The 24,143-nt window shown below is 41.3% G+C and overlaps 2 protein-coding genes across 2 annotated transcripts; one reads left to right on the top strand and one right to left on the bottom strand.

The window, feature by feature from the left end:
• Positions 1-483: 483 nt before the first annotated feature.
• LOC133554148 (dynein regulatory complex subunit 7-like) lies at positions 484-22,574 on the top strand. The gene is made up of 18 exons (XM_061902582.1): positions 484-569; positions 901-1,076; positions 1,206-1,359; positions 4,432-4,557; positions 4,624-4,818; positions 7,676-7,801; positions 7,863-8,081; positions 9,126-9,251; positions 9,314-9,389; positions 9,448-9,576; positions 11,902-12,030; positions 12,188-12,411; positions 12,476-12,673; positions 12,740-12,850; positions 17,357-17,467; positions 17,658-17,852; positions 21,080-21,219; positions 21,306-22,574. Exons 2-18 carry the CDS (start codon positions 922-924, stop codon positions 21,391-21,393), a joined length of 2,502 nt encoding a protein of 833 aa, XP_061758566.1. The 5' UTR covers positions 484-569; positions 901-921; the 3' UTR covers positions 21,394-22,574.
• LOC133554149 (cAMP-regulated phosphoprotein 19-like) lies at positions 18,761-19,173 on the bottom strand. Its single transcript, XM_061902583.1, has one exon. The coding sequence runs from the start codon at positions 19,137-19,139 to the stop codon at positions 18,846-18,848; it is 294 nt and encodes a 97-aa protein (XP_061758567.1). The 5' UTR covers positions 19,140-19,173; the 3' UTR covers positions 18,761-18,845.
• Positions 22,575-24,143: the final 1,569 nt, after the last annotated feature.

Raw genomic sequence — 24,143 nt, 5'->3', positions numbered from 1 at the left:
CATGACCGAAAGGATAAGATCACGGGTACAAGCGGCCGAAATGAGTTTGGGTCTCTCCCTTAGAGATAGGGTGAGAAGCTCTGCCATCCGGGAGGAACTCAAAGTAAAGCCGCTGCTCCTTCACATCAAGAGGAGCCAGATGAGGTGGTTCGGGCATCTGGTCAGGATGCCACCCGAACGCCTCCCTAGGGAGGTGTTTAGGGCACGTCCAACCGGTAGGAGGCCACGGGGAAGACCCAGGACACGTTGGGAAGACTATGTCTCCCGGCTGGCCTGGGAACGCCTCGGGATCCCCCGGGAAGAGCTAGACGAAGTGGCTGGGGAGAGGGAAGTCTGGGTTTCCCTGCTTAGGCTGTTGCCCCCGCGACCCGACCTCGGATAAGCGGAAGATGATGGAAAATTCAGTGTCATAAAAAGGCTTTGTGATAAAGACACCAATTAACCTCTATAGTTTACAGAAACAGTATGTCTTGTGTGTCATTAGACGGCGAGGACAATCAAACACGGAGCCAAGCACGCCAAAGTCAGCCTTCAAGAAAAACAACTGATTGTCACAGAATTCAAAGGCAGTAAGATCCATCCATCCATCCATCCATCCATTTTCTACAGTAGGATGTGTTGACAAAAGCCACCGGCAAAAAGGACGCGGCATTCAAAGTCTTTTTCCCAGTTTGTCAAGCAGTGCATGCTGAAGGTATGTGAACAGTTTGTTCAAATATTTATCAAAAAACACCACCTGTAACTGGAATACATACAAAAAGTTATTTGGCAATATGTTACTTCGGCGCCAGCGCCCCCCGCGACCCCGAAAGGGAATAAGCGGTAGAAAATGGATGGATGGATAGTATTTTCCTTCATGTCCCATGCTGTTTGGCTAGACGTATTTATTCTGTCTTCTAGTTGCCACTGAGGACAGCCATCATGTGGTCCTTCGTGAGGATGAACTTGAAACCCCTGATCAAAGGGATGGAGGCGTTCATGGAAACCGACAGCGAGCAGAATTCGGATAGTGAAGACGAGGACGACGAGGACGAAAAGAAAGTGAAAGTGAGGGAGTCTCCTCCGAGTGAATACCTGTGAGTTGCTGATTTGTCTTCATTGTCTCGTCAAGAAAGATTTCACGTTTTCGGCTGAGTGCGTCTGGCCTGCCGACCCTCCCTGTCCTCCCTCAGTATTGATGTTTGAGACCAGATGTGTCCCTGCAGGTCCACTCCAACCCTCCCCGACTCATACAGGCGCAACTCCCCTGGCGAGGTCCGCCTGTTGGCCATCGCCGACAGCTTCCAGCGTCAGTATCGTCTTTTGTGTTCCGAGCGCAAGCCTCTGCTGCTCTTCCCCATGAACGAATGTGGCGTCAAGGTACGCTGGACGGAGACTAACTGTGCCTTTTTATTATTTGCAAACAAACAAAACATTTTAAAGTATATTCTCAATAAGAAATTAAGTTTGGTTGCAAGTCTTTTTTTTTTTGTTTGTTTACGACTCCGCTTCAATGTATAATGAATCAGTATCGGCTTTGATATTTGCCGGCGGAAGTAGTCCGTAGTCACACCCATATATGGTCATGCCATCATCCGAGACTGACCAATAAAAACACACTGTTCAGAAAAGGCCCCGCCTTGGAAAAGAATTGGCACATTTTCAAAACAAAACCAAAAAAAGGATTTGGAAGTGGAAAAAAATATTAACCCCCCCCCCACCCCCCCCCCCCCCCACCCCACCCCCTTCCAAAAAAAAACATTTCCAAGAAAAAAATTTGTTCTAAGCAAAACAAATTTAGATCCCCCAAAACATTGCTAATAAAAATACCATTTAATTAAAAAAAAAACGATTTGCAACACCCAGAATTTTTTTTTTTTTTTTTTACAAAAAACAATTCGTAGACAAATATATTTCAACCAAAAATCGATTTTTTGGTTTAAAATGTTTTAATTTTTTTTCTACTACAAATACAAATATTTCTTACCAAAAACAATTGCAAACAATACAATTATTTGCAACAAAAAGGATTTGTGACCAAAAGAAAAGTTGTAACCTCTCCAAAAAAAATCGCAATCTAACTATTTTTTGGGCAGAAAAATTACCAATTTGCAAGGCAAAATTTTTTTTTAAAAAAAGGATTTTGGAAGACCTTTAGGGAAAATAGAAATCAAAGACCTAGATTTCCCTCGCTTGGACGCTGGTCAGAAAGTAAAAAAAAATTTGGAACCAAACAAAAATATTTCTAAACATAAAATAAACTTTGCAACCAAACATAATTTACAACCAAAAATATGTGTAACCCCCAAAAACTGCATTAAAACTATTTCCATCCCAAAAAAAAAACGATACAATGATTTTCAAACAAAAATGATTTGTAACCAGAAAAAAAATATATTTCAACCAAAACATAATTTGTAACACCCAGAAACATTGCAACCAAAAAAACAATTGCATAGAATGTGCACATTTTCAAAGCTAAAAAATAGAAAATTCCCGTAAAATAACAATTTGCCACCAAAAAAAGGATTTTGGTGGCAGAGGGGTTAGTGCGTCTGCCTCACAATAAGAAGTTCCTGCAGTCCCGGGTTCAAATCCAGGCTCGGGATCTTTCTGTGTGGAGTTTGCATGTTCTCCCCGTGAATGCGTGGGTTCCCTCCGGGTACTCCGGCTTCCTCCCACCTCCAAAGACATGCACCTGGGGATAGGTTGATTGGCAACACTAAATTGGCCCTAGTGTGTGAATGTTGTCTGTCTATCTGTGTTGGCCCTGCGATGAGGTGGCGACTTGTCCAGGGTGTACCCTGCCTTTCGCCCGATTGTAGCTGAGATAGGCGCCAGCGCCCCCCGCGACCCCGAAAAGGAATAAGCGGTAGAAAATGGATGGAATCAGTATCGGCTTTGATATTTGCCGGCGGAAGTAGTCCTTAGTCACACCCATATATGGTCATGCCATCATCCAAGACTGACCAATAAAAACACACTGTTCAGAGAAGGCCCCGCCTTGGAAAAAAATGTGCACATTTTCAAAACAAAACCAAATTTGCAACCAAAAAAAGGATTTGGAAGTGGCAAAAAAATATTACACCCCCCCCCCCCCCCCCCTCCAAAAAAATAACATTTCCAAGAAAAAAATGTGTTCTAAGCAAAATGAATTTAGATCCCCCAAAAAATTGCTAATAAAAATACCATCCATCCATCCATTTTCTACCGCTTATTCCCTTTTGGGGTCGCGGGGGGCGCTGGCGCCCATCTCAGCTACAATCTGGCGGAAGGCGGTGTACACCCTGGACAAGTCGCCACCTCATCGCAGGGCCAACACAGATAGACAGACAACATTCACACTCACATTCAAACACTAGGGCCAATTTTTGTGTTGCCTACCATTTAATTAAAAAAAAAAACGATTTACAACACCCCAAAAATGTTTTTTTTTTTTTTACAAAAAACGTTTCGTAGACAAATATATTTCAACCAAAAATCTATTTTTTGGTTTAAAATTTTTTTTAAAAAATTTCTACTACAAATACAAATATTTCTTACCAAAAACAATTGCAAACAATACAATTATTTGCAACAAAAAGGATTTGTGACCAAAAGAAAAGTGTGAATGTGAGTGTGAATGTTGTCTGTCTGTCTGTGTTGGCCCTGCGATGACGTGGCGACTTGTCCAGGGTGTACCCCGCCTTCCGCCCGATTGTGGTTGAGATAGGCGCCAGCGCCCCCCGCGACCCAGAAAGGGAATAAGCGGTAGAAAATGGATGGATGAAGAAAAGTTATAACCTCTCCCAAAAAATTTTTTGCAGAAAAATTACCAATTTGCAAGGCAAAATTAAAAAAAAAAAAAAGATTTTGGAAGACCTTTAGGGAAAATAGAAATCGAAGACCTAGATTTCCCTCGCCTGGACGCTGGTCAGAAAGTAAAAAAAAATTTGGAACCAAACAAAAATATTTCTAAACATAAAATAAACTTTGCAACCAAACATAATTTACAGCCAAAAATATGTGTAGCCCAAAAAAACTGCATTAAAACTATTTCTATCCAAAAAAAAAACGATACAATGATTTTCAAACAAAAATGATTTGTAACCAGAAAAAATATATATTTCAACCAAAACATAATTTGTAACACCCAGAAACATTGCAACCAAAAAAAAACTTGCATAGAATGTGCACATTTGCAAAGCTAAAAAATAGATTTTGAAGTAAAAGAAAAAAATTTCCCGTAAAATAACAATTTGCCACCAAAAAAATGATTTTTGGCCAAAAAATTATTCCTCAACCCCACCTTCACCTCCAGAAATAAAAATTGGGATCAAAAAAAAGCTTTGCAACAAATAATTCTTTTTAACTCAACCTTTTTTGCGGGGTATGCAAATCTTTTTTGGTAGAAAATGCATTTTTTGTGCGGTGGCATACTTAGATCCATGCACATTTCTCCCCACTGTGTAGAAGTTTGTGTCAACCACGCTGCGGCCCACCATGACCAGCCACCCCGAGCTGCTCTACTGGGAAGGATGTGCTTCCTTCGTGGCCGACTTCCTGTCTCTGACTCCTCTGGAGCCGCCTGGAGAGCTGGTGAGTGAGCGCCACGCTCCCTGCCAACAAAACATATGGGAGTCCGACTAAAGACGTGTGTTGCAGCCCAAGTTCTTGTTCTCGGCCACGTCGGTGCTGCACAGTCAGACGGCCACGTGTTTCGAGTACGCCGCCGTGCTCTGCAGTCTCCTGCTGGGCGCCAACTACGACGCCTACTGCGTTAGCGGCTACGCCAGCAAGGAGATGTGCCTGCTGGACCAGCGCCTGCAAGAGTGCCACCTGCTGGACAACCAGGACAAGGTAAGTGGGGCAACCCTACAGTTAAGACGTTAAAGGTCTACTGAAATGAGATTTTCTTATTTAAACGGGGATAGCAGCTCCATTCTATGTGTCATACTTGATCATTTCGCCATATTGCCATATTTTTGCTGAAAGGATTTAGTAGAGAACATCCACGATAAAGTTGGCAACTTTAGGTCGCTAATAAAAAAGCCTTGCCTGTACAGGAAGTAGCAGACGATGTGCGCGTGACGTCACGGGTTGTGGAGCTCCTCACATCTGAACATTGTTTAAAATCATGGCCACCAGCAGCGAGAGCGATTCGGACCGAAAAAGCGACAATTTCCCCCTTAATTTGAGCGAGGATGAAAGATTTGTAGATGAGGAAAGTGAGAGTGAAGGCCTAGAAAGAAAAAAAAAAGATGAGGGCAGTGGGAGGGATTCAGATGTTATTAGACACAATTACTAGGATAATTCTGGAAAATCCTTTATCTGCTTATTGTGTTACTAGTGTTTTAGTGAGATTATATAGTCGTACCTGAAAGTCGGAGGGGTGTGGCCACAGGTGAGGTGACCGCCAGTGTCTCCGAGTGGGGCAACCCTACAGTTAAGACGTTAAAGGCCTACTGAAATGAGATGTTCTTATTCAAACGGGGATAGCAGCTCCATTCTATGTGTCATACTTGATCATTTCGCCATATTGCCATATTTTTGCTGAAAGGATTTAGTAGAGAACATCCACGATAAATTTCGCAACTTTAGGTCGCTAATAAAAAAGCCTTGCCTGTACAGGAAGTAGCAGACGATGTGCGCGTGACGTCACGGGTTGTGGAGCTCCTCACATCTGAACATTGTTTACAATCATGGCCACCGGCAGCGAGAGCGATTCGGACCGAGAAAGCGACAGTTTCCCCATTAATTTGAGCGAGGATGAAAGATTTGTGGATGAGGAAAGTGAGAGTGAAGGCCTAGAAAGAAAAAAAAAAAGATGAGGGCAGTGGGAGTGATTCAGATGTTATTAGACACAATTACTAGGATAATTCTGGAAAATCCCTTATGTGTTTATTGTGTTACTAGTGTTTTAGTGAGATTATATAGTCGTACCTGAAAGTCGGGGGGGTGTGGCCACAGGTGAGATGACCGCCAGTGTCTCCGAGTGGGGCAACCCTACAGTTAAGACGTTAAAGGCCTACTGAAATGAGATGTTCTTATTTAAACGGGGATAGCAAGTCCATTCTATGTGTCATACTTGATCATTTCGCCATATTTTTGCTGAAAGGATTTAGTAGAGAACATCCACAATAAAGTTGGCAACTTTAGGTCGCTAATAAAAAAGCCTTGCCTGTACCGGAAGTAGCAGACGATGTGCGCGTGACGTCACGGGTTGTGGAGCTCCTCACATCTGAACATTGTTTACAATCATGGCCACCAGCAGCGAGAGCGATTCGGACCGAGAAAGCGACAATTTCCCCATTAATTTGAGCGAGGATGAAAGATTTGTGGATGAGGAAAGTGAGAGTGAAGGCCTAGAAAGAAAAAAAAAAAGATGAGGGCAGTGGGAGGGTTTCAGATGTTATTAGACACAATTACTAGGATAATTCTGGAAAATCCCTTATCTGCTTATTGTGTTACTAGTGTTTTAGTGAGATTATATAGTCGTACCTGAAAGTCGGAGGGGTGTGGCCACGGGTGAGGTGACCGCCAGTGTCTCCGAGTGGGGCAACCCTACAGTTAAGACGTTAAAGGCCTACTGAAATGAGATGTTCTTATTCAAACGGGGATAGCAGCTCCATTCTATGTGTCATACTTGATCATTTCGCCATATTGCCATATTTTTGCTGAAAGGATTTAGTAGAGAACATCCACGATAAAGTTCGCAACTTTAGGTCGCTAATAAAAAAGCCTTGCCTGTACAGGAAGTAGCAGACGATGTGCGCGTGACGTCACGGGTTGTGGAGCTCCTCACATCTGAACATTGTTTACAATCATGGCCACCAGCAGCGAGAGCGATTCGGACCGAGAAAGCGACAATTTCCCCATTAATTTGAGCGAGGATGAAAGATTTGTGGATGAGGAAAGTGAGAGTGAAGGCCTAGAAAGAAAAAAAAAAAGATGAGGGCAGTGGGAGTGATTCAGATGTTATTAGACACAATTACTAGGATAATTCTGGAAAATCCCTTATGTGTTTATTGTGTTACTAGTGTTTTAGTGAGATTATATAGTCGTACCTGAAAGTCGGAGGAGTGTGGCCACAGGTGAGGTGACCGCCAGTGTCTCCGAGGGAAGCCACGTTCCTCGACATTTTATTATTTTTTTCCCTCCACGGAGTAAGTATCCGACGGTCGGCGGCGGCCGGCGGGAGGATGCAAGAGCCTCCACAGCTGCAGGAGGAACGACGCAAACTCTCCACTCATGTCTACGGTAAGAGCCGAATGTAAACAAGGAAACACCGGCTGTGTTTGTGTTGCGAAAGGCAGCTGCAATACGCCGCTTCGCACCTACATCTTTCTTCTTTGATGTCTCCATTATTAATTGAACAAATTGCAAAATATTCAGCAACACAGATGTCCAGAATACTGTGTAATTATGCGATTAAAGCAGACGACTTTTAGCTGGGATCGGGCTGGAAAAAAATGTCCGTTACAACATACTCCTCATCATACTGACGTTTTCAACAGGATACTTCGCGCATAATTTAAAATTGCAATTTAGTAAACTAAAAGGCCGTATTGGCATGTGTTGCAATGTTGATATTTCATCATTGATTTATAAACTATCAGACTGCGTGGTGGCTAGTAGTGGCTTTCAGTAGGCCTTTAAAGTCCCAAGGATAGTCACTAGGTGTGGGTGCGTGGCGTGATGGGGACATGGCGTGCAGGTGGAGGGCGCCGAGGCGAAAAGCGAGAGCGACAACGTGCTGAAGCGGGAGGTGAAGAGCCGCTTCTTGACCAACCAGGCCAAAAAAGCACAGGAAGAAGCCGAGGCCAAGTCCAAGAAGCACGAGGTAAGGTGAACCAGGAAGTCCGAAGTCATCGTCTCACATCCGTTTGGGCCTCCTCGGGCAGGAGGAACCCCAGCCTGCTGTCGACTCCCTGAGGGGTCTGCGGGTCCACTGCTGGGTTCTGGTCCTGGCCGGGTGCCGCAGCGTCCAGGAGAACTTCTTCATCGACCCGCTCACAGGAAGGAGATACAGCACCACGCACGACCAATTCCTGGGGGTGGAGAGCGTGTGGAACAACCTCAACTACTACGTCAACATGCAGGACTGCAAGGACGTCTGCGCTGTGAGTACAGCAAGTCTTAGTCTGTTCCAGTGTCAAACTGTGCAGGTCACAAGAGGGGTGACTTCAGGGGCCGCCTGTGGGTCATTTTTAATTTTCCTGAAGGAACTCTCCTGAAGGAATCAATAAAGTACTATCTATCTATCTATTTGCAGCCTGCAGCCAATTTTGCGCACATTCTAAAGATACTACTAAGAAAAAAATGATCAAAAAACATAAAGTGGAATACAAGAGCAAACAGGAAGTGGCTGTTTTTTTTTGTTCTTTAAAGCTGTCATTGCTAAAAAAATTAAAAAAAATAAGAATAAAAATCATTATTGTTGAAATGTATTGAGCTAGACAAGGCTCCGATTACTGTACACCAGGGGTGTCCAAACTTTTTCCACTGAGGGCCGCACACTGAATAATCAAAGCAAGCGGGGGCCTTTTATTTTAAAAACCAATACAATATATGTATAAAAAATATACATTTAGGCCTCCATTAAGGCTTGATCCCGGGGACCCCAAAGGGTTTTGGTAAAAACTAAAATGTTAAAAATGTGTCATTATTCAGTATTATTATTTTTATTATTATTCAAGTTTTTAAATCTCTAGATCAACATTAGGTCTATCTGTCAATCTGACGTTTTTAAAGATTTAAGTTGTATGCTCTTTTTGTCAAAGGAAACCATGTTTTTTATGGAAAAAAAACACTAAATGTGCAATATTTTCACCCAATAACATTTTTAAGTAGATTTGAGATTATGTAACAATTGGAGCCGGAAAAAGGTCAACAACTCATAACACCATTGATTTTAATTCACTATTATTTTTTGTGCAATGACACTTAAAAACAAAACACACTGATCCAAAGGGTCCTACTCATTAAAGTGTTAAAAAATAAATTATATATTTTTTTTTTTACTGTGGAAAAAGTTTGGACACCCCTGCTCTAGGGCTTCCTATGACTTGTCGTACAGGAAGTGTGTATCTATAAAATAGTTATTTAAGTGTGCATGTGTGTGCGTGCATGCATGCGTGCGTGCATGTGTGTGTGTGTGTGTGCAGGAAATAGTGTATGATCTTCATGACATCCGGCTGTGGGAGCCAGTCTTGTTCGGGGTCATCAGCAAGAGACAAATGTCCCTCAACATCCTCAAGAGGAAGGAGATGAAGATGATGGGCATGACTTGGGTAGGGAGCCTTCCCAATAAAACAGGAAATAGTTTGAAAAGACGAGGGATGATGTTTTGAAGGAGGACGAGGAGGAAGAGGAGCGAGTGTTTGAGATGCCCAGGTCGTGGGTCTCCTACATCAGCATCTCCAGAGAAGGTACCACATGGTCACCATGTTACGTCCTGCATGAGTCCACATGCTGCTTGTCCTTCAGACCTGGAGACACGCTGGCCAGGAAGCAGGAAGTTGACGTGCTACAAGAAAACTGAGCTGAAAAGGTTCGCTCCTTACCTGCGACTCAACGGGCTGGTGACGCGGCTCACCACCTTCAAGGACTTTGACTGTGAGCCCACACGCTGACACTCTGTGTGTGTGTGTGTGTGTGTGTGTGTGCGTGTGTGCGTGAGACGGTTACGAGCAAATCAAGTCTTTTGAACGGTGGTTTTTAAGTGAATAACGAGAGCCGATTCCAAGTTGTGAGAGATTTGTTTGAGAGCCATTTTGTATTTTATTTGATTTTATTTGTATTTTTTGTACATGTGCACATTTAGCGCCAACAAGAGCCCCCACTCTGCACGTGTGCCACCCGACGGGCAACTGCACGGAAAAAATGAGTCAGGGTTAAAGGAAATTATTAAATAAATAAATAAATATATATGCTTCACGGTGGCAGAGGGGTTAGTGCGTCTGCCTCACAATACAAAGCTCCTGCAGTCTTGGGTTCAATCCCAGGCTCGGGATCTTTCTGTGTGGAGTTTGCATGTTCTCCCCGTGAATGCGTGGGTTCCCTCCGGGTACTCCGGCTTCCTCCCACCTCCAAAGACATGCACCTGGGGATAGGTTGATTGGCAACACTAAATTGGCCCTAGTGTGTGAATGTTGTCTATCTGTGTTGGCCCTGCGATGAGGTGGCGACTTGTCCAGGGTGTACCCCGCCTTCCGCCCGATTGTAGCTGAGATAGGCGCCAGCGCCCCCCGCGACCCCGAAAGGGAATAAGCGGTAGAAAATGGATGGATGGATGGATATATGAAGATAGAGGAATATATATATATTTATAACTAATACTATTTTTTTATTGTGTTTCATTTTTTTAATTTCAATTCTTATTTTTGTATTCACTTTTCGGTTTCATCACTCAAAAGGGTAGGTTCAAGTGTATTTGTCACATGCAGATTACACCACAGTAAAAAGCATTTACTATAGTAGCTCAAGCCTACACACACCATATCTGGTCGTACATTTTTTTACTCACATTTTATTTATATATATATATATACAGCCATTATTTCAGAATAATTCCTACCAATATAGTAAAATTTGTGTATAATTAAATCTCAGTCAAACTAATACTATAGTAATTGTTTCCTTGATAAAAAACAACAACATTTAATTTTATATATATATATATACAGCCATTATTTCAGAATAATTCCTACCAATATAGTAAAATTTGTGTATAATTAAATCTCAGTCAAACTAATACTATAGTAATGGTTTCCTTGATAAAAAAAAACATTTAATTATATATATATATATATATATATATACATACATATACAGCCATTATTTCAGAATAATTCCTACCAATATAGTAAAATGTGTGTATAATCAAATTTTTCTGGAATACATCTCATGGTCGTGTGTATATATATATATATATATATATATATATATGTATATATATGTTAAACCTTGGCGAGAATGAGGACTCAGGTGCAGAAGGGGGACAATTGACACAGGCTTAATTTATGTTTTCTTTGAACAGAGTGATTAAAGCAAAGCGGCTATGGAATCTATGATAAAGACATAGGCAAAACGCAATAAACAGAAAATCACTCCATAGGGAGGAAAAAGGCAATAGCAAAATTACACACAAATCTTCTAACAAAAGAACAACAATCTATGATTAGCTTAAAAAAAAGGTAAATCACTCACACAGAGGAGACAAGGACTTTTTAACAGAAAGTGTGCTATAAAAAGCTGAGAAAACTACAAACTAAAGCGCTCCAAGAGGGGGAAAAAAAGAAGGCCAAGCACTGAAATTAGACACAAAATTCTTGACCAAAAACTTTAACAAACAAAATCACTCTTTCTCAGAGGAAACAAAGAAATCAATAAATAAAGCAAGGCAATACTTAGCAAAAACTTGGTTCAAGGCTGGAGGCACGTAGCGAGACGATATACTCTGGCACAAGACAAGAGGAAGACCAGACATTTATACACATGAGGGAGGGTGACAGAGGTGGGCACAATCAGGCAATCAGGAGAGACATCAGACCAGTGAAACAGGAGGAAGGGCAAGTGACCTGAAACGAGAGGGAGAGTTAACCTTTCAAAATAAAACAGGAAATGACAAGACAACATGAAACCAAACAAAACCCAGACAATTCTTCACCCAGGTGTGACAATATATATATATATATACATACATATATATTTTTGTGTGTGTGTGTGTGTGTGTGTGTTTGTATAGTTTTTTTATTTTATGAAGTATTTTTGGACTATTCCTCTCAACTCTATGTGTCTCAAACCCAGTAAACAAATGTTTTTAAAAGAGAAGCAGTTAAAAAATGTTTTAAAATTTATAAAATTACAAGCCGATCTTTTAAACGGCTCTTTAAGATCTGTCTCCCCTTTAAGGAGTCCTAAATCCCATCTGTGCTGCAGGCAAAGAGGCGGTGACGGTGAAGGAGTGGTACAAGGACAGAAACGACCACCTGAAGGAGCGAGAAGTCAACAAAGTGACGGGCATCACCATCGAGCGCTTCACGCCAGGACGACAGTTCCACCTTTTATGTAAGGTCCTTATTTGGGTACTATTGGGACGTCACTGCAATGTGTGTGTGTGTGTGTGTGTGTGTGTGTGTGTGTGTGTGTGTGTGTGTGTGTGTGTGTGTGTGTGTGTGTGTGTGTGTGTGTGTGTGTGTGTGTGTGTGTGTGTGTGTGTTGTCAGTCCACAGGTTCACCACCGCGCCAACACAGGGCACCGAGCACGAGATGGAGTTCAGCGGCGCTCGTGTGGACGGTCTGGTGCGCCGCGTGGACACGCCGGAGGAAATGACGGAGACCTTCGAGGGCCGCGAGGACTTCCTGTACTACCGCCACGTGGTCTTCGGCCACCTCCCGGAGCCGGAAGACGAGGACGCCGACACGGAGACGGAGGAGCGGCCCCTGCTGGTATGAAATGTCGGACACGCTGTAAGTGGTGCAAGGACAGAGCCTCCGTGTGGTTGTGAGACAGAAGGTGGTGGAGCGCTTCCACAGGAACCCCCAGAAGGACGCCAACGAGGACGTGGCCGAGCGAGTCTTCTTGGCGCCGCAGAGGAAGATGGAGGTGACGTACCACCTGGAGGAGCACAGGTTCGTGCCCTGCACCAGGACCTTCCTCAAGCCGCGGGAGTCGGACGACTTCAAGGCCGACATGGTCACCGGCTTCCACGTACGCCCACGTCTGCAAGCGTCCTGCCGGGCCGGGGCCGCGTGCTGACCCTTGACCCCTGTGTAGGTGGACCCCACCCAGAAGCCCCTGCACACGCTGGCTCTCTACAAGCTGCTCTCGGCGCTGGTGGAGGCCGAGAAGGACACGGCGGAGCAGATCAAGTGCTCCAAGAAAGAGGTGGGGGCTGAACTCGCTGATCACATGACACACAACTGCAGAGAGTGCGAGGCCTTCACTTGTGCACCACAGAAGATCATAGCACTGACAACGTTGAATGTACACGTCACAGCCACTAGGGGGCGTGTTTACATGCTGTCTGGGCATTGTGGTCATGTGTTGGCATCTTCATCACCATCATCATCCTCACCATCCTGGGGATTCACTCACGGCGGTACTGAGGATGAGGATTATGATGATGAAGATGACTGTGATTGTCAAAATGATTATTGTGATGATGGTGGTGACGATCGTGTTGAAGATGAAGATGATAGTGAGTATTAGGATGATGATGATAATAATAGTGATTATGATGATGACAGTGATGATGAAGATGAAGATGATGATGATAATAGTGATTATGAGGATGATGATGATGATGATGGTGATTATGAGGATGATAATAGTGATTATGAGTATGATGATGGTGATTATGAGGAAGATGATGACAGTGATTATGAAGATGGTGATGATGATGAGGATGATAATAGTGATTATGAGGATGATGATGGTGATTATGAGGAAGATGATGACAGTGATTATGAAGATGGTGATGATGATGAGGATGATAATAGTGATTATGAGGATGATTATGGTGATGATGGTGATTATGAGGAAGATGCTGACAGTGATTATGAAGATGGTGATGATGATGAGGATGATAATAGTGATTATGAGGATGATGATGGTGATTATGAGGAAGATGATGACAGTGATTATGAAGATGGTGATGATGATGAGGATGATAATAGTGATTATGAGGATGATTATGGTGATGATGGTGATTATGAGGAAGATGCTGACAGTGATTATGAAGATGGTGATGATGATGAGGATGATAATAGTGATTATGAGGATGATGATGGTGATTATGAGGATGATGATGACATTGATTATGAAGATGGTGATGATGATGATAATAATAATAATGATTATGGGGATGATGGTGTTCACATATTCACATATGTATTTTATTTCGGCAATCTTCACATAAAACAAAGAACAACAACAACAAGAAAAGAAAAAAAAAAAAAAAAAAAACACTCATTTGAGCAATGATTGAGCCGAAAGGGTGTAGGTTGAAGCAACGCTTATATAAACCTACCCCATCACAACAAGAACAAGCTTCAAAATATATAAAATCTAAAACATGCTTCACTTATATTACTTTTTTTTTTTTTAAACAATATATAAGCAACATATATGTAGCACACGTCTCATATACATAGTTTAACATTTAAATCAAACATATACATTTGTACACTTATATATATATATATACATATACATACACACACATATATATATATACATATACACATACATACATACACACACATATATATATATATATACATATACATACACATATACACACATACATACATACATTATACATACACAATTCATCTAAATTCCATATAAAGTGGTAATATATACATTTTAATATAACCTATATGTATAATTATGAAATCATACATTGTATTTATATACATATATATTATTGTCTTTCTAAAACAATGTTTGCTCTTCTTTCTTATATTTACTAATGATAAATGATTTAAAAAGCTTTTTAAACTGGTTTATGTTGGTGCTGTGTTTTATTTCATCCTTTAAACAGTTCCATATTTTAACCCCTGCTATTGTTATACTCATTCGTTTCTGCGTTGTTCTACAATATTGGATCTTAAAAAGTAGTTCTCCTCTTAAATTATAATTCCCTTCTCTTTGTAAAAATCTTCTCTGTAACCCTGTTGGAAGTAAATCTTTACTTGCTTTATAAATCATTTGGGCAGTCTTGAGTTGGATGAGATCTGGTAGTTTTAAATCAAATGTTTTTATAAATAATCCATTAGTGTGTTCTCGGGGTCCTGTGTTATGTATCAGTCTGATGGCCCTTTTTTGCATTATGAATAGTGGTTGGATGTTCGTCCTGTATGTATTTCCCCAAACTTCTAGACAGTAACTCAAATATGGTAAAACAAGTGTACAATAAAGAGTGTGTAATGTTTTTTGATTAAGAATGTGCCTTGTTTTACCCAGGACAGCAATACTTCTGGCCAACTTCCCTTTGATGTATGTAATGTGTGACTTCCAGCAGATCCTTTGGTCCAAGATCACACCCAAAAATTTGATTTTGTTTACTCTTTCTATACTAACATTGTCTATATACAATTTTACATCCATATCATTTCTCTTATTTCCAAATAACATAAAGTTAGTTTTATTTAGGTTCAATGATAATTTATTAGCATCAAACCATTTTTTTAGTTTATACATCTCCATGGTGACGGTCCTCAGGAGCTGCTGCAAGTCCACATCAGAACAGAGTACATTGGTGTCATCCGCAAATAACACATATTTAAGGTTTTCAGTTACTTTACAAATATCATTTATATACATGATGAACATCTTGGGCCCTAAGACTGACCCCTGTGGTACCCCACATTTAATATTTAACCAGCATGATTTGTTTTGTGATATCTGTACAAACTGCTTTCTATCAGATAAATAACTTTTTATGCATTCCAGAACAATACCCCTAAAACCATATTTTTCCATTTTTCTAATAAGAATACTATGGTCTACTGTATCAAAAGCCTTCTTAAGATCTAAGAATACTCCTATTGTATATTTATTTTTATCAATACTATCAGTTATTTCCTCAATTAAATCTGTTAATGCTTGTGCTGTTGATCGATTATTCCTGAAACCATATTGCCTATTGTGTTTATGAGGATGATGATGATGACAGCGATAATGAAGATGGTGATGATGATGATGATGATAATAGTGATTATGAGGATGATTATGGTGATGATGGTGACTGTGAGGATGATGATGACAGTGATTATGAAGATGGTGATGATGATGATGATAATAGTGATTATGAGGATGATTATGGTGATGATGGCGATTATGAGGATGATGATGACATTGATTATGAAGATGGTGATGATGATTATGATAATGATGATGATGATAATAGTGATTATGATGATGATTATGGTGATGAGGATGATGATGATGATGATGACAACGTGATTATGAAGATAATGATGATGATGATGATGATGATGATGACAGTGATTATGAAAATGGTGATGATGATTATTATGGTCATTATGATGATGATAATAGTGATTATGATGATGATTATGGTGATGAGGATGATGATGATGATGATGACAACGTGATTATGAAGATAATGATGATGATGATGATGATGATGATGACAGTGATTATGAAAATGGTGATGATGATTATTATGGTCATTATGATGATGATAATAGTGATTATGAGGATGATTATGGTGATAATGGTGATTATGAGGATGACAGCGATTATGAAGATGGTGATGAGGATGATGATGACAATGATTATGATAATTATGATGATGATAACAGTGATTATGAGGATGATGATGGTGATTATGAGGATGATGATGACTGATTATAAAAATGGTGATGAGGATGATGTTGACAGTGATTATGAAGATGGTGATGATGACTATGATAATGATGATGATGATAATAATGATGAGGATGATTATGACAGTGATTATGAAAATGGTGATGATGATGATGATAATAATGATGAGGATGATTATGACAGTGATTATGAAGATGGTGATGATGATTATGATAATGATGATGATGATAATAATGATGAGGATGATTATGACAGTGATTATGAAAATGGTGATGATGATGATGATGATGATTATGATAATTATGATGATGATAATAGTGATTATGAGGATGATGATGACTGATTATAAAAATGGTGATGAGGATGAGGATGATGATGACAGTGATTATGAAGATGGTGATGATGATTATGATAATGATGATGATGATAATAATGATGAGGATGATTATGACAGTGATTATGAAAATGGTGATGATGATGATTATGATGATGATGATAATAATGATGAGGATGACTATGACAGTGATTATGAAAATGATGATGATGATGACAGTGATTATGAAGATGGTGATGATTATGATAAAGATGATGATAATAATGATGAGGATGACTATGACAGTGATTATGAAAATGGTGATGATGACAGTGATTGTGAGGATGATTATGGTGATGATGGTGATTATGAGGATGATGATGGTGATGACAGTGATTATGAAGTTGGTGAGCATGATGATGATGGTGGTGATGAGGATAGTGATTATGATGTTGATTGTGGTAATGAAGGTGATTATGAGGATGACGGTGATGATGAGGAGGATTATGACAATGATGATGAGTATTAGGATGCTGATGGTGATTATGAGGATGATGATCATGTGGTGATGATGATAGTGATTATGAGAATAATAACTATAATGATGATGATAACAACAGTGGTGTGTGTGTGTGTGTGTGTGTGTGTGTGTGTGTGTGTGTGTGTGTGTGTGTGTGTGTGTGTGTGTGTGTGTGTGTGTGTGTGTGTGTGTGTGATGTCAGGTGAGAGACATCGTGTCCTGCAGGCAGCGTGAGGAGATGGACATTCTTCTTCACTTTTCTCCATGGACCACCACCGGAGCCGCCAAAGCCCGCAAGCAAAGAGAGGAAATGGTTTGTTTGTGACACTCAACACCACAAAGTAAATCACAGGGTCACTCTTTAATGTCTAACTCTCCCACTCCACTCCAGCCCTGTAGGTGGCACTCATGCACATTAGATAGTCACACTCTGCTCACCTCTTTCATTCTCCAACACGTCCTGTCACGACCTGTGTGTGTGTGTGTGTGTGTGTGTTTTTCAGGAGCGCCTGGCGGCCGAAGAGCAGATATGGTTGCAGGAGAAGGAGGAAGACTTCCTGGCTCCCTTCCTTATCCGACTGGGGAACGTGAAGGACATGACGGCTGAACACGCACGCTTCCTCTACGACGACTGTATGAGCGACTTCAAGACGCACATGGCCGAGCGGGCCAGACTCATCCAGGAACGCCACGACCAGGTAAACTTGGTTAAGCACTTTCACAACCTTCTACTGTGGTTCCCTGCTATTGTCACCTTTGGGAGGCCTGATCAACACCTGTCATTTTAACTTCCTTCATGCCCACCTTTATCTATGAGGGGATATTATTCAGAATGACCTCACACACACTACTGAAATCCTCTCACACACACAACTGCTAACCTCTCACACACTCCTGAAATCCTCTCATAAACACTACTGTTACCTCTCATTCACACTACTGAAATCCTCTCATTCACACTACTGAAATCCTCTCATACACACTACTGAAATCCTCTCTCACACGCACTTTATCTATGAGGAGACATTATTCAGAATTACCTCCCACACACACGACTGCTAGCCTCTCACACGCTACTGAAATCCTCTCATAAACACTACTGTTACCTCTCATTCACACTACTGAAATCCTCTCACACACTCCTGAAATCCTCTCATAAACACTACTGTTACCTCTCATTCACACTACTGAAATCCTCTCATACACACTACTGAAACCCTCTCTCACACACACACTACTGAAATCCTCTCTCACATGCACTTTATCTATAAGGAGACATTATTCAGAATTACCTCTCACACACACGACTGCTAGCCTCTCACACACTACTGAAATCCTCTCATAAACACTACTGTTACCTCTCATTCACACTACTGAAATCCTCTCATACACACTACTGAAATCCTCTCTCACACACACTTTATCTATGAGTGAATTAGTGAATTATATTTATATATAGCGCTTTTCTCTAGTGACTCAAAGCGCTTTACATAGTGAAACCCAATATCGAAGTTCCATTTAAACCAGTGTGGGTGGCACTGGGAGCAGGTGGGTAAAGTGTCTTGCCCAAGGACATCAACGGCAGTGACTAGGATGGCCAAAGCAGGAAACGAACCTGGAACCATCAAGTTGCTGGCACGGCCACTCTACCAAATGAGCTATACCGAGCTATAATAAAGCTACAAAAACACTCATCTCTCAGCCAGTTTGCTTGTCGCAATAGAGGTCTTTCTCTGAGGCAGGTCCTGAGGTGTCGGGATGTGACCACCTGTGATCTGAGCCTTCTCTGTTGGGGCTGATGGCAAGTGTTTATTCTTCATTTTGGCCTTGGCCATGTTGTAATCGCCAGAATCAAAATACTTTAGCCCTTTCTGAAGTCGTTTTCTCAGAAAATCTGAACCTCCCGGTCTAGCTCCAAGATTGGGATGCATGACCTTTATCTTGGCTTCTTCTGCTTTCTCTGTACTGACAACTTTGTCTTCCATTTCCTGCACCAGGGTTGCGGGATCATGGATGAAAGAGTGCTGAGGGGACATTATTCAGAATTACCTCACACACATGACTGAAATCCTCTCACGCACTACTGAAATCCTCTCACACACACTACTGAACTCACCTCACATACCCATCATCCATGAGGGGACATTATTCAGAATTACCTCACACACACACGACTAAAATCCTCTCACGCAGTACTGAAATCCTCTCATAAACACAACTGAAATCCTCTCATACACACTACTGAAATTGCCTGACACACCTGATATCATCTCATGCACACTACTCAAATCCATTCATTCAAAACACTGAACATCTCTCAAACACCTCTGAAACACTTCCACACAATGAACTGAAAAACGATTCTCTCATACACCTGAATAAAACAGTGTCGGTTTCAGTATTGTGTGTGAGAGGATTTCAGTAATGTGTATGAGCTAAACACATTTCAGTAGTGTGTGGGAGAGGATTTTAGTAGTGTGTATGGGAGGATTTCAGTAGTGTGTGTGTGACAGGATTTCAGTAGTGTGTATGAGAGGATTTCAGTAGCGCGTAGGACAGAAACACACGTCAGTAGTGTGTATGAGAGGATTTCAGTAGTGTGTATGAGAGAAACCCATGTCAGTAGTGTGTATGAGAGGATTTCAGTAGTGTGTATGAGAGAAACACACGTCAGTAGTGTGTATGAGAGGATTTTAGTAGTGTGTATGAGAGAAACACGTGTTAGTAGTGTGCATGAGAGGATTTCAGTAGTTTACGAGAGAAACACACGTCAGTAGTGTGTATGAGAGGATTCCAGTAGTTTGTATGAGAGAAACACATGTTAGTAGTGTCCATGAGAGGATTTCAGTAGTGTTTACGAGAGAAATACATGTCAGTAATGTGTATGAGAGGATTTCAGTATAGTGTATGAAAGAAACATATGTCAGTAGTGTGCATGAAAGGATTTCAGTAGTGCATACGAGAGAAACACACGTCAGTAGTGTGTATGAGAGGATTTCAGTACTGTGTATGAGAGAAAAATATGTCAGTAGTGTGCATGAGAGGATTTCAGTAGTGTATACGAGAGGAACACACGTCAGTAGTGTGTATAAGAGGATTTCAGTAGTGTATACGAGAGGAACACATGTCAGTAGTGTGTATGAGAGAAACACACATCAGTAATGTGTATAAGAGGATTTCATAAGTGTGTATGAGATAAACACATGTCAGTAATGTGCATGAGAGTATTTCAGTAGTGTGTATGAGAGAAACACACATCAGTTGTGTGTATGAAAGGATTTCAGTAGTGTATACGAGAGAAATACACGTCAGTAATGGGTATGAGAGGATTTCAGTATTGTGTGTGAGAGAAACACATGTCAGTAGTGTGCATGAGAGGATTTCAGTAGTGTATATGAGAGGAACACACGTCAGTAGTGTGTATGAGAGGATTTCAGTATTGTGTGTGAGAGAAACATATGTCAGTAGTGTGCATGAGAGGATTTCAGTAGTGTATACGAGAGGAACACACGTCAGTAGTGTGCATAAGAGGATTTCAGTAGTGTATACGAGAGGAACACATATCAGTAATGTGTATAAGAGGATTTCATAAGTGTGTATGAGATAAACACATGTCAGTAATGTGCATGAGAGTATTTCAGTTGTGTGTATGAGAGGATTTCAGTAGTGTGTATGAGAGAAACACACGTCAGTAGTGTGTATGAGAGGATTTCAGTACTGTTTTCGAGAAAGTATTTTTTCAGTTGTTTATGTGAGAGCATTTCAGTAGTGTGTGTAGGAGGTCATTCTGAATAATGTCCCTGGTCCCTCATATTTATCATTATCACCTAATGTTTCGTACTTAAAGAAATGGCCACCGCGGTGTGCTTGTGTTTGTGTGTGCGTGTGTGTGCTTGTGTGTGTTTGTGTGTGCTTGTGTGTGCAGGCAACACATGCGCTAGAGAAGAAGCAACTGTACTACCAACAGAGCCAGCTGAACATGAGCCACCAGGAGGAGAAAGAGTACCAGGCCTTCTGCGCCGAGCACACCTTCCAAATACACATTGCCACTGAACGCCTCAGCATGTACGTGCGCACACACACACACACACACACTCACACACACACACACACACACAGCTTGATAGTGAACTGACAAAGTGTATTTGCAGGCACAAGAGATCAGTCGCTCAGAGGTATCGTGCACTGGATCAGAGACTAAAACAAGACCCACGACTGGCACCTTACCTGCCGAGCTGAACACACACACACACTCACACACACACTTTACACCAGTCTGTACTGGTAATAACTTTATGGAATAAAATGACAATACAAATAAGTCTGATTTAATCACCAATACAACATTAGAGAGTTAAAATAGGTCATGTGCATTCCAGTCCACTAGTTGGCGATGTCACTTTGAAGAGCAGTGAACAGAAGAAGCGGGTAAAAATATTACCATCATTCCTGCGAATAGCTCAGAAATGTAGTTTGGCACTCAGGATGTCAGGGTCAAATACCATGAGACATTATAAAGACACAGAAACAGAGAATAGGAGACAAACCAGTGATTGCTTTTCTCGTACGAGGAGAGGGACCTGGAGCAAGTTGTCAGTCACAGGCTCCTAATTCACTCTGAAATCGTCAACAGCGTTGCCTTCGGTTACCGAACAGTTCGAAGAAAGTTCGTCAAATAGTTCAAAGAGAGTTCCATTAAATAGTTCAAAGAGAGTTCGTAAAATACTTCAAAAATAGTTCCTCTCTAAGTTGGACGGATCCTGCCATCTGTCCGCTTTGAAGTACAAGCGGAGTTTTACGAGCCTTCTTCTTGGTAGGTTTTAAAGACAGCCTTTTGTCTTCTTGTCAGGAACACAATGTAATACAAAGTTTTTTGTGATCATTTAGAAACAATTATTTTAAAGGGGAACATTATCACAATTTCAAAAGGGTTAAAAACAATAAAAATCAGTTCCCAGTGACTCGTTTTATTTTTCAAAGTTTTTTTCAAAATTTTACACCTCCCGGAATATCCCTAAAAAAAGCTTTAAAGTTCTTGATTTTCGCTATTTGCGATGCGACTGTCCATTTCCCTGTGACGTCATACAGTGCTGCCAATACAAACAACATGGCGGTTACCACAGCAAGATATAGCGACATTAGCTCGGATTCAGACTCGGATTTCAGTGGCTTAAGCGATTCAACATATTATCAATCAATCAATCAATCAATGTTTACTTATATAGCCCTAAATCACTAGTGTCTCAAAGGGCTGCACAAACCACCACGACATCCTCGGTAGGCCCACATAAGGGCAAGGAAAACTCACACCCAGTGGGACATCGGTGACAATAATGACCCAGTGGGACGTCGGTGACAATGATGACTATGAGAACCTTGGAGAGGAGGAAAGCAATGGATGTCGAGCGGGTCTAACATGATACTGTGAAAGTTCAATCCACAATGGATCCAACACAGTCGCGAGACTCCAGTCCAAAGCGGATCCAACACAGCAGCGAGAGTCCCGTTCACAGCGGAGCCAGCAGGAAACCATCCCAAGCGGAGGCGGATCAGCAGCGCAGAGATGTCCCCAGCCGATACACAGGCAAGCAGTACATGGCCACCGGATCGGACCGGACCCCCTCCACAAGGGAGAGTGGGACATAGAAGAAAAAGAAAAGAAACGGCAGATCAACTGGTCTAAAAAGGGAGTCTATTTAAAGGCTAGAGTATACAAATGAGCATGTATTGAAACAGATGGTCGGAGTATGGCGGCAGATAGCGTAAACGAAATTGAAGAAGAAATTGAAGGTATTGAGCGAATAGCTATTGACGCTATTCGGCCATAGCATGGGTGTACCTAATGAAGTGGCCCATAGCATGGCTGCCTTTATTAGCATCGCCGGTAAAATGTGCGGACCAAACGATCAGGACTTTCGCATCTTGTGACACTGGAGCAACTTAAATCCGTCGATTGGTAAGTGTTTGTTTCGCATTAAATGTGGGTATCTAGTTTCAAATGTACATACAGCTAGCGTAAATAGCATGTTAGCATCGATCAGCGTAGCATGTTAGCATCGATTAGCTGGCAGTCATGCTGCGACCAAATATGTCTGATTAGCACATAAGTCAACAACATCAACAAAACTCACCTTTGTGATTTCGTTGACTTAATGGTTGCAAATGCATCTGCAGGTTATCCATACATCTCTGTGCCATGTCTGTCTTAGCATCGCCGGTCAAATGTGAAGACACTTTGGTACATTCAATGGGGGTCTGGCGGCAGATTTCTTGCCAGTGGTGCAACTTGAATCCCTCCGACAACACACCCACGAGGCATGATGTCTCCAAGGTTCCAAAAAATAGTCGAAAAAACGGAAAATAACAGCGCTGAGACCCAGTGTTTGTAATGTGAAAATGAAAATGGCGGATGTGTTACCTCGGTGACGTCACGTTCTGACGTCATCGCTAAAAGACCGATAAACAGCAAGGCGTTTAATTTGCCAAAATTCACCCATTAAGAGTTCGGAAATCGGTTAAAAAAATACATGGTCTTTTTTCTGCAACATCAAGGTATATATTGACGCTTGCATAGGTTTGGTGAAAATGTTCCCCTTTAACACAGGATCTAAGTTCACAGCATCATACCTCATTACTTTACTAACTGCCTACGGAAGTCCAGATAAAAACTGATTTGAATGAAGACATCAAGTAAATTCATCTGACAGCCACAAATATGAACACAAAACACATTTCGGAGGCAATAAATAGGATTTTACATTCAGAAAAAAAAGGTGACATTCAAATAGGCAGGCGAATGGACGTCAAAAGCAATATTCGATCGTGGAGAAGAAAACAGGTACAAAAAGTGAGGCCACCACCGTGCTTCTTAACAAGTACTGATTGTCGGCGGCAAAGATTGTAATCACGTGATAGATTCCTTCAAAATGGATGCAGGAGACCCAATTACACTTTTATATTCTTTATTACGCACATGCAGGAGACACCAT

This window comes from Nerophis ophidion, linkage group LG06 (assembly GCF_033978795.1).
Source record: "Nerophis ophidion isolate RoL-2023_Sa linkage group LG06, RoL_Noph_v1.0, whole genome shotgun sequence".
Lineage (NCBI taxonomy): Eukaryota > Metazoa > Chordata > Actinopteri > Syngnathiformes > Syngnathidae > Nerophis > Nerophis ophidion.
This window is presented reverse-complemented; position numbering and strand designations above follow the sequence as displayed.